This window comes from Phyllobates terribilis, unplaced genomic scaffold (assembly GCF_046119375.1).
Source record: "Phyllobates terribilis strain yellow unplaced genomic scaffold, ASM4611937v1 Scaffold_11__3_contigs__length_659146591, whole genome shotgun sequence".
Lineage (NCBI taxonomy): Eukaryota > Metazoa > Chordata > Amphibia > Anura > Dendrobatidae > Phyllobates > Phyllobates terribilis.
The window spans coordinates 545301371-545315111 of NW_027362771.1; the positions used below are offsets into that span (position 1 = coordinate 545301371).

The 13741-nt window shown below is 45.3% G+C and overlaps 1 protein-coding gene across 4 annotated transcripts in view; it reads right to left on the reverse strand.

Moving 5' to 3' along the window:
- Positions 1 to 920: 920 nt before the first annotated feature.
- DDHD2 (DDHD domain containing 2) overlaps positions 921 to 13741 on the reverse strand; it is an 84221-nt gene continuing 71400 nt past the window's right edge. For all 4 annotated transcript variants that reach the window (XM_073653934.1, XM_073653936.1, XM_073653938.1 and 1 more), the window contains 2 exons: positions 10130 to 10226; positions 921 to 3696 (listed from right to left, as the gene is read on the reverse strand). In XM_073653934.1, the coding sequence (XP_073510035.1) occupies positions 10145 to 10226 (82 nt within the window). In that variant the 3' untranslated portion in view covers positions 921 to 3696; positions 10130 to 10144. The remainder of the gene's footprint in view (positions 3697 to 10129; positions 10227 to 13741) is intronic.

Here is a 13741-nt window from a genome sequence, read left to right on the forward strand (position 1 = left end):
AAGAGTTAATCTGTTCATTGGAAGCTCCTGGATTGTCTCAGCTGTTCAGTGTTGGCCATTCCACTCTGCTATATAAGTTCGCCTCTGGCACTTCGGAGTTGCCAATGTTAGTTCTTACTGCATGGTGTGGAGTTGGAAGTATAGTCTGTGGTTGGAGTTTGGAGATTTGCTCAGGAGAATGTTGCTTAGAGTTTTGTTTGTGTGCACATCCTCATCATCTCCTATTTGGTTTCTCCTTCCTTTAACTTCCCTGTGTTCCACTCTGTTTGGTAACTTTATTTTTTATGATCGTTATTTTTTTTATTTATCCCTGTTTTCCTTCCCTTGTCTGGTTAGTGTATTCCTATACACTTCAGCTTCCCACCTTCCTGAAGCGGGAGGGACAGATGAGGGTTAATTTAGGAACTTAGTAAGCAATGCAAACCCGGCATCTCCACCTTCAGGAGTAATCCGGTGGACAGGGACAGATCAGGGTGCCCTTAGTTCTAGGGACCTGGTTAGCGCTAACATTCCCAAGACACTGCGTGAGAGGCTGTGAGGAACATCATGTGTGGGGAAGAGGGGCGGGGGGGTGGCTGTGAGATCCATCATACTGTGCGGGGAGCTGTGGGGCCCTGATACTGTGTCGGGAGCTGTTGGGCCCTCATACTGTGGAGAGCTGTGGGTGCCATCACACTATGTTAAGGAGCTGTGGGGACATCACACTGTATACATGGGGGCTGTGAGGAAAATTAATTGCTCACCCCTGATCTATATGTAATGAGCTCCCTCTAGTGACAGCAGGAAGAATTGTATCATTTAATGGATGTAGTCTTCATCAATAAGACCTAATAGAATTTGATCTACTCCTAATTTCCCGGTCTAGAAAATTCAGAGTAAGATATTGGGTGCAATAGAGTAATAAAACAAGACTCAACTAATTAAGAACACATTTCCTTTAATTACAAAATACTACCTCTAAATGATATCACATGCAGTACTGGCTTGTCTTCGTTATATATTTTATAATATATACAATAGAAAATAAAAGGGAAAAAAAAAAGTGCAAAGAACGGCAAATAAGGCAAACAATGTACTATGCTATGGATCAACACACTGGACTTTAGGAAGCGGTTACAAAGGTTAATGCAGTATATTGTGCTTGGTATGGGGGTATATAGGTGACGTATAGTAACAGTATACAATATGACATCACGTGGTGACCGATACTTGTGCTGACCAAAACAGGATAAGCAACTGTACTGACTTTCCTTGAAGTATTACATATATTGTAGCACGGGTGACAATACTCATGTCCACGACACCTAAAGGGCGCTCTCTTATTCAGCTGAATGAACAAGGGGGCGGCCATCTAAAGTCACGTGTGGCAGGTGATCCTGAATGAGACACCTTTAAAGTATTAGTACAGGGTCGTAATCACCTTCACTCACACTGTTCTTTATTAAAAGGGTTGTCTAGGATGAGAAAAACATGCCTGTACTTTTTCAAAAAGGAAATTTTCACGTTATAACCCCCTTAACAATTTTTGGGATTTACTATTTGTATTCCAATGGTTTAATAAATTCCCATTTTTTTTATATTATTTTTTTATTATTATTCCAGGGAATTCCAAGTTTTCTTTCATCTTGCTTTTTTAACTATTATTATTTGTAATTAATAATACACTGGTGTATATCTGCATGCCAGAACATTAACCTGTGTACTAATAATACAAAGGCAGGTGTACCTTACAGGAAATAGGGTGAGACAGCTTTATCCTTTAGTAGACCTTGGACTTCCTGGCAATACAAACTATGGACCTCCATAAGGTTATAGGTTATTTCCTGGGATACAAGTAAAGAGGGGTCTGCGTCTTAAGGCCCCCATACACATTAGACTTGTGTTGGCTGAACCCGCCAACATCAACAGATTTGGCCACCGGTCTAATGTGTATGTAGTCGCTGGCTGACTGATGGTCAGGGGAGGTGTAGATCTGATTTCGGACTGCTGACCACATTGTTCTCCCGGGGATAAGCCACAAGCCGACAGGTCAGTCAGCAACTTTCTCATAGAGAACATAGAAGAGATCGGCCGGACAAGCGCTCCTGTGTATGGGAGAGTCGGCAGAGACGGATATCGGCCGAAAGACCTGAGGAAGCGTCCTTTGGCAAACAGCCATCTAATATGTATGGCGGGCCTTAATCTCTCCTTATGAATGTCACAATTAGTTTGAAATCTACAATTATAAGAGTTAAAGAGGTTGAGATCAGAAGAATGATCTGTGCCGTTAGGGCTTGCCCAGCTTGGAGGACATTTTTTTTTACTAAAAGGGATTGTCTAGAATTAAGTATCAAGTCTGCAGTCACTCTTTGTGACTGAAGACTTGTGAATCCACACAGCGTGCACGGTTAGGATTCTCCGATGCTGGGAGCGGGCGGTCATGTGATCGCAAGGATGTGATTTGCATACTTCCAGCCACATTCCGACTAGACACGTGCAAGTCTAGTCTACACGTGACCGCATGTACTCAGATAATATACTTGGGGTCACGTGCCGGCCTACTTCCGGCGCCAGAGAATCCACACAGTGTGCACTTTGAGAATTCACAGGCCTGCAATGTCAGTATGAATTCAGACTTTAACCCCAACCCTAGAAAACCCCTGCAAAAGACATGTATTTGGGGATAAAAATAATTTTTGCATTTAGGTTTCATCACAAATGTTGCACTGTTCAGCATTTACAGGCTCTTTCTTTCCCAGAACATTCAAGTTTGATGTGGTCATAAATCAACTGAGAGAAGCTCAGAAAAAGACTTAAGTTACATCTACCCTCTAAACTGTCATAGTGAGCTCACTGACTGATTCTAAGTTTACTCATTCTGCATTATTAGTGCAACACAGGGGCAAGAGAGGGCAAATAGGTGCAAATAAATTTTAATAAAACCCAAAATTTAAAAATTATTTTTAGACCCAAATATAAGCATATAAGAAAAATAAATAAATAAAATAAAAATTTGTCCCCAAAAGCTGGAGAACCCATTTAAGGCGTGGTTGTTGGCTACGGTTTCCCAGAATGCCATCACAGAGTAAGGCCAGTTTTAAGTTGAAGCAAAGAAAAAGCAAAACGAGCTTGGCAGCAGTGTCATAATGTCCGTCCTCATCAGAGGCTGAAATATTAAATGCCTTTTTCTAAAAGTAAAGAAAAAAATACTGAAAAAGAAGTTTAGTAAGATATGTGGAGCGGCATAGAAAACTTCCAAAGTCAGTAACAAATACACAAAAAATACATGCAAGTAAAGTGGCTTTCTATGATCAGAAAAATGGGCCTAGTGCCCCTCATGTCCACAGGCTGTGTCTGGTATCACAGCGAAGCCTCATTCCCATCACTACTGCAATGCCAGACACAGCCTACGGACAGGTGTGGCGCTGTTTCTGGAGGAAAAAAAAGTAGACCCTTTTTTTTATATTCTGAAAAACCTCTTAATGCTGGAATATGATATTTTTGTTTATTGTGGAGGTTGGGGTTATGGATTACCCTGTAAACCAACGTTACTAATACCCATGAAGCGTGGTGTGGAATAATATTGCACATAAATATAAGGTTGCGAAAGACAGAACTTGAGGTGACTCAAGAACGTGTTCTCCAGATCTTCAGTAAAATGTCCCATCTGTCTCGAAAGACCAGAATAAAAACAAGGATGAGATTATCCCTGTGCACCTACAAGAGCAAACAAAGATATGATGAAACCATGAGTTTGAGGACAAGACGAATACAGGTGGAGCAGAGCTGAGACTGGCACTTGGCTTCACTCATCTGTATTATTCTAATGGGAAACATTGCAAATAAATTCTCCTTTAAGACATCTGACATCATTGCAGATTTCTGATTGTTTTTTTTACTGTACCTTTTACTTAGCATCTGCCCGTATATAACGGAGCTGCAGCTTTGCACCAGAAGTTGTAACCCGCGGGTGATCCTGTTGTGGAGGTCCGTCACTTATTCGTTAGATTAAGATTGGTCTACTGTACCAAATTCACCAGTTGACCATTTAATTTGTAGGAAAGTGTCCTGACAACAGATTTCGGAGAAAAGAAAGATCGGGCAGTTGGATTTCAACATGCCCGATCCCTCAGTTTTCAGAAGTGATGACGCACCATCCATCTAGCAGCGACTTAGTCCACGGTCTCCGTTCAGAACAAATGCGCATTCGGCAGAGCTGAGCGTGCAGGTGTCTAGAGAATGCAGGTATCTAAGGTGTATGGACAGCCTATGTGCAGAGGCTGGGTACATTAACCCCCCACCAGGAGAGAAAGATGGTGTCCAGGAGAAGGACAGGGAATTTTGCATCTCCCTTGGTTTTAAAAAAGTTGCTTGTCAAGTAAATCTCAAGTACCAATTTCAGTTCTGCCACATCTTTAATGGCAGTGGGTATTCCTGGCATTTTACACTCCCCATAAAGGGCGAAAAAAAAAATAGTTTTTTTTAAGACAAAGAGAAAACTGAAATTAACGAAGTCTGAAAAATCTACACCCTGGATAAAAAAAAAATTAAAAGTTCATATAAGGGTTACTCCATAACAATCATAAATCAAACAAATGTATATAAACAATAAATGTTTTATTGAGGCACACAACTGTAACATTCTATTTTTTGGTAAATCTGACTATATAATGCATCTTTATCGCTTTACTAATGATTTAAATTTTGTGTATTACATTGCACTATTTGTGTGCATTACATTGCACCAAATTTCTATAAATCTAACTTTCAATATTGAACTGTAATTAACTTTGTAAATATTATATATATATATTTTTTTTTTCCAAGCTTGAAAAAGGCCCACATTTTAGGACCGAAACGTTGCTACAGCCACATGGGCTATTAAAAGACAATTTTTTCAATATAGGACTGGTGTGTACCTGGGGGGACTTTGCACCTTTTTCTATTTTTTGTGCTGCTTTTTATCTAATATATATATATATATATATATATATATATATATATATATATATATATATATATGTATATATATATATATATATGTATATGTGTATATATATATATATATATATATATATATATATATACACACACACATATACACACACATACATATATATATATACACATACATACACACACACACTGCTCAAAAAAAATAAAGGGGACACTCGAATAACACATCCTAGATCTGAATGAATGAAATATTCTCATTGAATACTTTGTTCTGTACAAAGTTGAATGTGCTGACAACAAAATCACACAAAAATCATCAATGGAAATCAAATTTATTTTATTAACCAATGGAGGCCTGGATTTGGAGTCACCCCCAAAATTAAAGTGGAAAAACACACTACAGGCTGATCCAACCATGATGTAATGTCCTTAAAACAAGTCAAAATGAGGTTCAGTATTGTGTGTGGCCTCCACGTGCCTGTATGACCTCCCTACAATGCCTGGGCATGCTCCTGGTGAGGCTCAGTATTGTGTGTGGCCTCCACGTGCCTGTATGACCTCCCTACAACGCCTGGGCATGCTCCTGATGAGGTTGCGGATGGTCTCCTGTGGGATCTCCTCCCAGACCTGGACTAAAGCATCTGCCAACTCCTGGACAGTCTGTGGTGCAATGTGGATGTGTAGCGCCCCGTGGGTTCGGCCGCTACAGGGGTATTGCACCTCTGCCAGAGGTGTGATATTCCACTCCCGGGTAAGGATGGTGTGTGGACCGGGAATCAGTTAGGTGCATGCATCACACACACCCCATTTCCGGGGGACAGCTCAACGGTGCTCCCATTAGTACAGTAATGCAGGCACGACAGAACATGTCCCTGGCTGGAGTGGGGAGGGGGGAGGAAAACCCAGTGGTGTAGGAGCAGGAGGGGACGGTTTCTGGGCATAGGTAGGAGCCCATTGGTTGCAAGTCACCTGGGCTCATACACTAGGGGAGGTATATAAGGTGGGCACCATCTTAGTTCTGGGAGAAGAAGGTCAGTTCAGTCAGGAGGAGAAGAGAAGAGGAGTTCAGCCAGAGAGGTCTGACAGGGAGCTGTGGCTCAGTCTGGGCCCAGCTCCACGAGGCAGGCCTGGAGGGAAGGCCAGAAACAGCAGAGAGAACAGAAACACAAAGGAACAGAAACAGAAAGGAACAGCAAAGAAAGAAAAGTAACCAAAGTGTAGAAGGGCCCAGAGACACGAAAGCAGAAGGAACCCTAAAGACCCAGGAGATTGCGGGTGACGGGTTGGCAGAACAGGGTACCGGATCCCAAGTTGGTGGAGGTGACTAATCCTTAACCAAGAACCGGTGGTCGTGACCATTTACTGGTGCGACCACTCACTACACCTACTAGGAAGGCACACCACATAGGGTCAGGGAAGTGGACACCCAGTCCTCTCAGGAGAAGACCCGAGGCAGCTGGACAGAAATAGTGTCACTGGTGGGGCACGGCTGACGAAAGGATAGAAGGGAGTCCTGTGCCACACTCCAGAATTGCCTGGGGGTTGATCGAGCCCCCTGCCTGGTGGACGCAGCACGGCTCGGGCGGTCCTATCTGTGCACAAGTGACCTGGATGAGAACTGTGAGTAAGGAACCAGAACTGCAACACCTTGTCTCTGTGCTTTCTCACTGCGTCAGCACTACTAGTACTGGGACGCCCGCACCATCACCCCCACCATCTACTACACTGCCCTGGGGCTGCACTCTTCCCGTGGGGAGTTACACTACCTCAGCTGCATACACCATCAGCCCCAGCGGTCTGCCTTGCAGCGGCGGTTCGCACTGACCGCAATCCACGGGTGGCGTAGTCTGACATTAAACCACAAAAACCCTATAAAGACTGCCACTGGTTTGACCACCCTGAGCCACGGGACCGGGTCGCCGCCACGGTGACTACAACCCCCCAGCATCCACAAAAAGGCCCAGTTCCGGGTTCCCCACGCGGCCCAGGGGGCGCGTCAGATGGAGCGAGACATGATGTCCCAGATGTGCTCAATCGGATTCAGGTCTGGGGAACGGGCGGGCCAGTCCATAGCTTCAATGCCTTCATCTTGAAGGAACGGCTGACACACTCCAGCCACATGAGGTCTGGCATTGTCCTGCATTAGGAAGAACCCAGGGCCAACCGCACCAGCATATGGTCTCACAAGGGGTCTGAGGATCTCATCTTGGTACATAATGGCAGTCAGTCTACCTCTGGCGAGCACATGAGAGGCCTGTGCAGCCCTCCAAAGAAATGCCACCCCACACCATTACTGATCCACTGCCAAACCGGTCATGCTGAAGGATGGTGCAGGCAGCAGATCGCTCTCCACAGCGTCTCCAGACTCTGTCACATCTGTCACATGTGCTCAGTGTGAACCTGCTTTCATCTGTGAAGAGCACAGGGTGCCAGTGGCGACTTTGCCAATCGTGGTGTTCTGTGGCAAATGCCAAGCGTCATGCACGGTGTTGGGCTGTGAGCACAACCCCCTTCTGTGGACGTCAGGCCCTCATACCACCCTCATGGAGTCGGTTTCTAACCGTTTGTGCAGACACATGCACATTTGTGGTCTGCTGGAGGTCATTTTGCAGGGCTCTGGCAGTGCTCCTCCTGTTCCTCCTTGCACAAAGGCTGAGGTAGCAGTCCTGCTGCTGGTTTGTTGCCCTCCTCCGGACCCCTCTACGTCTCCTGGTGTACTGGCCTGTCTCCTGGTAGCGCCTCCAGCCTCTGAACACTACGCTGACAGACACAGCAAACCTTCTTGCCACAGCTCGCATTGATGTGCCATCCCGGATGAGCTGCACTACCTGAGCAACTTCTGTGGGTTGTGGTAGCACAAGACGGACTCTACAAGTGTGAAATCACAATCAACATTCAAAAGTGACCAAAACATCAGCCAGAAAGCATTGGTACTGACTGAGATGTGGTCTGTGGTCCCCACCTGCAGAACCACTCCTTTACTGAGGGTGTCTTGATAATTGCCAATAATTTCCATCTATTGTCTATTCCATTTGCACAACAGCATGTGAAATTGATTGTCAATCAGTGTTGCTTCCTAAGTGGACAGTTTGATTTGACAGAAGTTTGATTTATTTGGAGTTATATTCTGTTTAAGTGTTCCCTTTATTTTTTTGAGCAGTGTATATTATACAGTTATATGAAAAAGTTTGGGCACCCCTATTAATATTAAGCTTAATGTTTTATAAAAATTGGTGTTTTTGCAACAGCTATTTCAGTTTGATATATGTAATAACTGTTGGACACAGTAATGTTTCTGCCTTGAAATGAGGTTTATTGTACTAACAGAAAATGTGCAATCTGCATTCAAACAAAATTTGACAGGTGCATTAGTATGGGCACCTCACCAGAAAAGTGACATTAATATTTAGTAGATCCTCCTTTTGCAAAAATAACAGCCTCTATTACTTCCTGTAGCTTTTAATGAGTTCCTGGATCCTGGATGAAGGTATTTTTGACCATTCCTCTTTACAAAACAATTCCAGTTCAGTTAAGTTTGATGGTCGCCGAGCATGGACAGCCCTCTTCAAATGATCCCACAGATGTTCAATGATATTCAGGTCTGGGGACTGGGATGGCCATTCCAGAACATTGTAATTGTTCCTCTGCATGAATGCCTGAGTAGATTTGGAGCGGTGTTTTGGATCATTGTCTTGCTGAAAGATCCATCCCCTGCGTAACTTCAACTTTATCACTGATTCTTGAACATTATTGTCAAGAGTCTGCTGATACTGAGTGGAATCCATGCGTCCCTCAACTTTAACAAGATTCCCGGTGCCGGCATTGGCCACACAGCCCCAATGCATGATGGAACCTCCACCAAATTTTACTGTGGGTAGCAAGTGTTTTTCTTGGAATGCTGTGTTTTTTTTGCCGCCATGCATAACGCCTTTTTGTATGACCAAACAACTCAATCTTGGTTTCATCAGTCCACAGGACCTTCTTCCAAAAAGAAATTGGCTTCTCCAAATGTGCTTTTGCATACCTCAGCCGACTCTGTTTGTGGCGTGCTTGCAGAAACGGCTTCTTTCGCATCACTCTCCCATACAGCTTCTCCTTGTGCAAAGTGCGTTGTATAGTTGACCAATGCACAGTGACACCATCTGCAGCAAGTTGATGCTGCAGCTCTCTGGAGGTGGTCTGAGGATTGTCCTTGACTGATCTCACCATTCTTCTTCTCTGCCTTTCTGATGTTTTCTTGGCCTGCCACTTCTGGCCTTAACAAGAACTGTCCCTGTGTTCTTCCATTTCCTTACTATGTTCCTCACAGTGGAAACTGACAGGTTAAATCTCTGAGACAGCTTTTTGTATCCTTCCCATGAACAACTATGTTGAATAATCTTTGTTTTCAGATCATTTGACAGTTGTCTTGAGGAGCCCATGATGCCACTCTTCAGAGGAGATTCAAACAGGAGAACAACTTGCAAGTGGCCACTTTAAGTAGCTTTTCTCATGATTGCATACACCTGGCTATGAAGTTCAAAGCTCAATGAGGTTACAAAACCAAAAAAAAGTGCTTTAGTAAGTCAGTAAAAAGTAGGTAGAAGTATATAAAACAAGAAAATGATAAGGGTGCCCATACTTAGGCACCTGTCAAATTTTGTTTGAATGCAGATTGCACATTTTCTGTTAGTACAATAAACCTCATTTCAAGGCAGAAACATTACTGTGTCCAACAGTTATTACATATATCAAACTGAAATAGCTGTTGCAAAAACACCAGTTTTAAGAAAACATTAAGCGTATGTATGTATATGTATATATATATATATATATATATATATATATATATATATATATATATATATATATATATATATATATACATATATACATACATACACACACACACACACACACATTCCTTGGTGGTATTCTGGCATCTGGTGGCTACCCTTTGTATTGTCTACTTATCTTCATTATTTTGTGTCTCTCATCAGCCTCCCCTTGCTTCCATTGCTTCTTGATTTTAACTATTAATTTTTATTGTACAGTTGTTTCCCTCAATAAAACATTTGATGTTTATATAGATTTGTTTTATTTCTGATTATTATGGAGTAACTCTTATATAATCCCTTCTGCTAACATGTGAATCTCGCCTCTAGTAAATCCACCAGACAAGTTTAGCTTGCATGAGAGATTTTGTAAAAGCTACCTAGGTGTAGTGCAGTTACTGCAGGGGTTGATCCAAGCTGGTTTCCATAGTTTGATATATCTCTTTAAGAAACAGCAGCGCAGTGTCTTCTGAGGTCCTATAAGAAGAAAAATATATATATGTCACAAGGGAAATGTCTCAAGGCTTCCCAACTCTCCCCAGACAGAGGATGTGGGGGGCGAACAGGATCAGTTATTCTGATTCACAGTGTTCATACATACATATATATGTACACACACACACTATCCAATTATCCAGCACCAAGAAGATGTTAGATGCAATACACATGTTCTCACCACTCACAAACCTACTGTAGCTGGTAAATATTTGTGTACCACCAAACATCCTAAAGCATCAGGCCGATCCAAATAAAACAGAGTCAGCAGCTGCATGCAGTTTGTGCAGCTGCAGAAGCTGGGAGCCAGTTGTCAAAGACAGCCGGAATTCCTCTATAGGAGGCAGAGATGGTTTATAACCATCTCTGCCTTGCCGATTGCTGTATAAACTGTACTGAAAAAGCTGTATATACAGATTCCCCCTCCATTCCCAGCGATCGTGTGATCACTGGATGCCAAGAGGGAGCAGGAACTGCAGGGTCCTAACAGACCCAGATCTGCTCTGCAGATGAGACCGGAAGCTAATTTTGCCCTGTAACTTGCCATCATACTAGCCCAAGTTACAGGGCAATTATTTTGAATGCACGTCAGGTAAAAGGGGGAAGAATTCTCCAATTCTTCCCCGATCTATCTTTTGCCGTCTTTATTTCATTAATTAGCATCCCCCTCAAAAAGGCCTTCATGGCGTCCCACACTATATTACTAGGCGCAGACCCCACATTAGTGTCAAAGAACTGGACTCATTTCTCTTTAATACTGTTGCAATTAATCAGCTTCAGCCAAAATGGGTAAAACTTCCAGCCCAAGGAGTGTCGAACCCTTAATGGATCTATCTGTACCGGAGATAATATAGGAGAATGATCGGATAAGGATCTAAGGAAGTACTCAATATTTAATATAGAAGGAACCATAGAAGAACTGCATAACACTATATCCTTGAACAGGAATAAAATGTGGAGGAAGCACATGAGAATGCAATTTAGGAGGTGAACTTTATCCTCCATACATCAATTAGGCCTAGTTCACTAATAAGTCGACCAAAGGGATATATGTTAGTATATTTACGTCATCGGCCGTGTCCGTGCCTTTGATGCAGGCTCATACGCTGAGCCCGCATCTTTCCCCAAACTTGATGGCTGACTTAACCAGCCATCAAGTGCCTCTAACAGCCAGATTGCCCTCATTATAATACATGCAGCGCCGCGGCACATACCGGCAGACAGTGGCGGGGGGGCCCCCGGACTGCTCCCCCAGCAGCGGCGCACGGCCGCTGCTTCTTCTTCAGCCGGGTCAGCACTGCACCTCTTAACTTCCCTGTTTGCTGGCCCGGCCGCGTCACAGCTAGGAGACACGGCCCTGTGCGCGGCCATGTCTGCTAGTGTGACGTCACGCAGTGCACGCTGCAATGCTGCACCGGAGAGGAGCTGGATGACTGGAGCCAAGTCGGGGGATGGTGAGTGTGTGCGTGTGAGTGTGTGCGTGTGAGTCTGTGTGTGTGTGTGTGTGTGTGTGTGTGTGTGTGTGTGTGTGTGTGTGTGTGTGTGTGTGTGTGTGTGTGTGTGTGTGTGTGTGTGTGCAGGCAGATATCATTGTGTGATGTCTGTTTATATGTATTTTTGTGTTTCAAATGTGTTTATGAGTGTATGTATATGTCTGTATATGCTTGTGTGTGTGCGCATGACTGCGTGCGGCCTCTCGCTGTCTCTGGGGGGGAAGCCGTGCGGCCTCCCACTGTGTATAGATGGCGCCGTGCGGCCTCCCGCTGTGTAGATGGCTACGTGCGGCCTCCCGCTGTGTATAGATGGCTACGTGCGGCCTCCCGCTGTGTATAGATGGCTACGTGCGGCCTCCCGCCGTGTATAGATGGCTACGTGCGGCCTCCCGCCGTGTATAGATGGCTACGTGCGGCCTCCCGCCGTGTATAGATGGCACCGTGCGGCCTCCCGCCGTGTATAGATGGCACCGTGCGGCCTCCCGCCGTGTATAGATGGCACCGTGCGGCCTCCCGCCGTGTATAGATGGCACCGTGCGGCCTCCCGCCGTGTATAGATGGCACCGTGCGGCCTCCCGCCGTGTATAGATGGCACCGTGCGGCCTCCCGCCGTGTATAGATGGCACCGTGCGGCCTCCCGCCGTGTATAGATGGCTACGTGCGGCCTCCCGCCGTGTATAGATGGCTACGTGCGGCCTCCCGCTGTGTATAGATGGCTACGTGCGGCCTCCCGCTGTGTATAGATGGCGCCGTGCGGCCTCCCGCTGTGTATAGATGGTTACGTGCGGCCTCCCGCTGTGTATAGATGGCTACGTGCGGCCTCCCGCTGTGTATAGATGGCTACGTGCGGCCTCCCGCTGTGTATAGATGGCTACGTGCGGCCTCCCGCTGTGTATAGATGGCTACGTGCGGCCTCCCGCTGTGTATAGATGGCTACGTGCGGCCTCCCGCTGTGTATAGATGGCTACGTGCGGCCTCCCGCTGTGTATAGATGGCTACGTGCGGCCTCCCGCTGTGTATAGATGGCTACGTGCGGCCTCCCGCTGTGTATAGATGGCTACGTGCGGCCTCCCGCTGTGTATAGATGGCTACGTGCGGCCTCCCGCTGTGTATAGATGGCTACGTGCGGCCTCCCGCTGTGTATAGATGGCTACGTGCGGCCTCCCGCTGTGTATAGATGGCTACGTGCGGCCTCCCGCTGTGTATAGATGGCTACGTGTGGCCTCCTGCTGTGTATAGATGGCTGGCTACGTGCGGCCTCCCGCTGTGTATAGATGGCTACGTGCGGCATCCTGCTGTGTATAGATGGCACCGTGCGGCCTCCCGCTGTGTATAGATGGCGCCGTGCGGCCTCCCGTTGTGTATAGATGGCTACGTGCGGCCTCCCGCTGTGTATAGATGGCTACGCGTGCTCAATATTAAGTCATACAATTAATGTAAGGCTATGTGCCCAAGATGCAGAAATACTCCGGATTTTTCCTGAGCGTTTCTGCATCTCCCTGGCAGAAAAAACACATGCGGATTGTACATCCGTTTTTCCTGCCAGGTTCAAGCAGAAGTGAAGCATTCTTCACTTGCATTTCTGCATGCGGGTTGACAAGCGATTTTAGCATCACTTGGAAAGTGCTTGACAACTTGGTCACACTATATAAATCCATGCAACCGGCATGGATTTATATAGTGTGACCGTAAAAGAATGGTAAAAAATAAATATATACTTACCTTCTGATGGCCTGCCGACGTCAGCGGCCGCGTGACCCGTCACATGACTAAATTACGTCACCACAGGTCCTTTAGTCAACCGCGAGCTGCCAGCAAGCCAGGACGCATCAGATAAAGACACCGGGGGCCATCAGAAGGTAAGTATAATATTTATTTTTTATTTTATTCTTTTTTTCACAGGTTCTATGGTACCCGGGTCTGAAGGAGAGTCTCCTCTTCTCCAGACCATGGTACCATCCGCACATTGAAACGCATGATATCCGCATGTGCAGATGCAGTGAT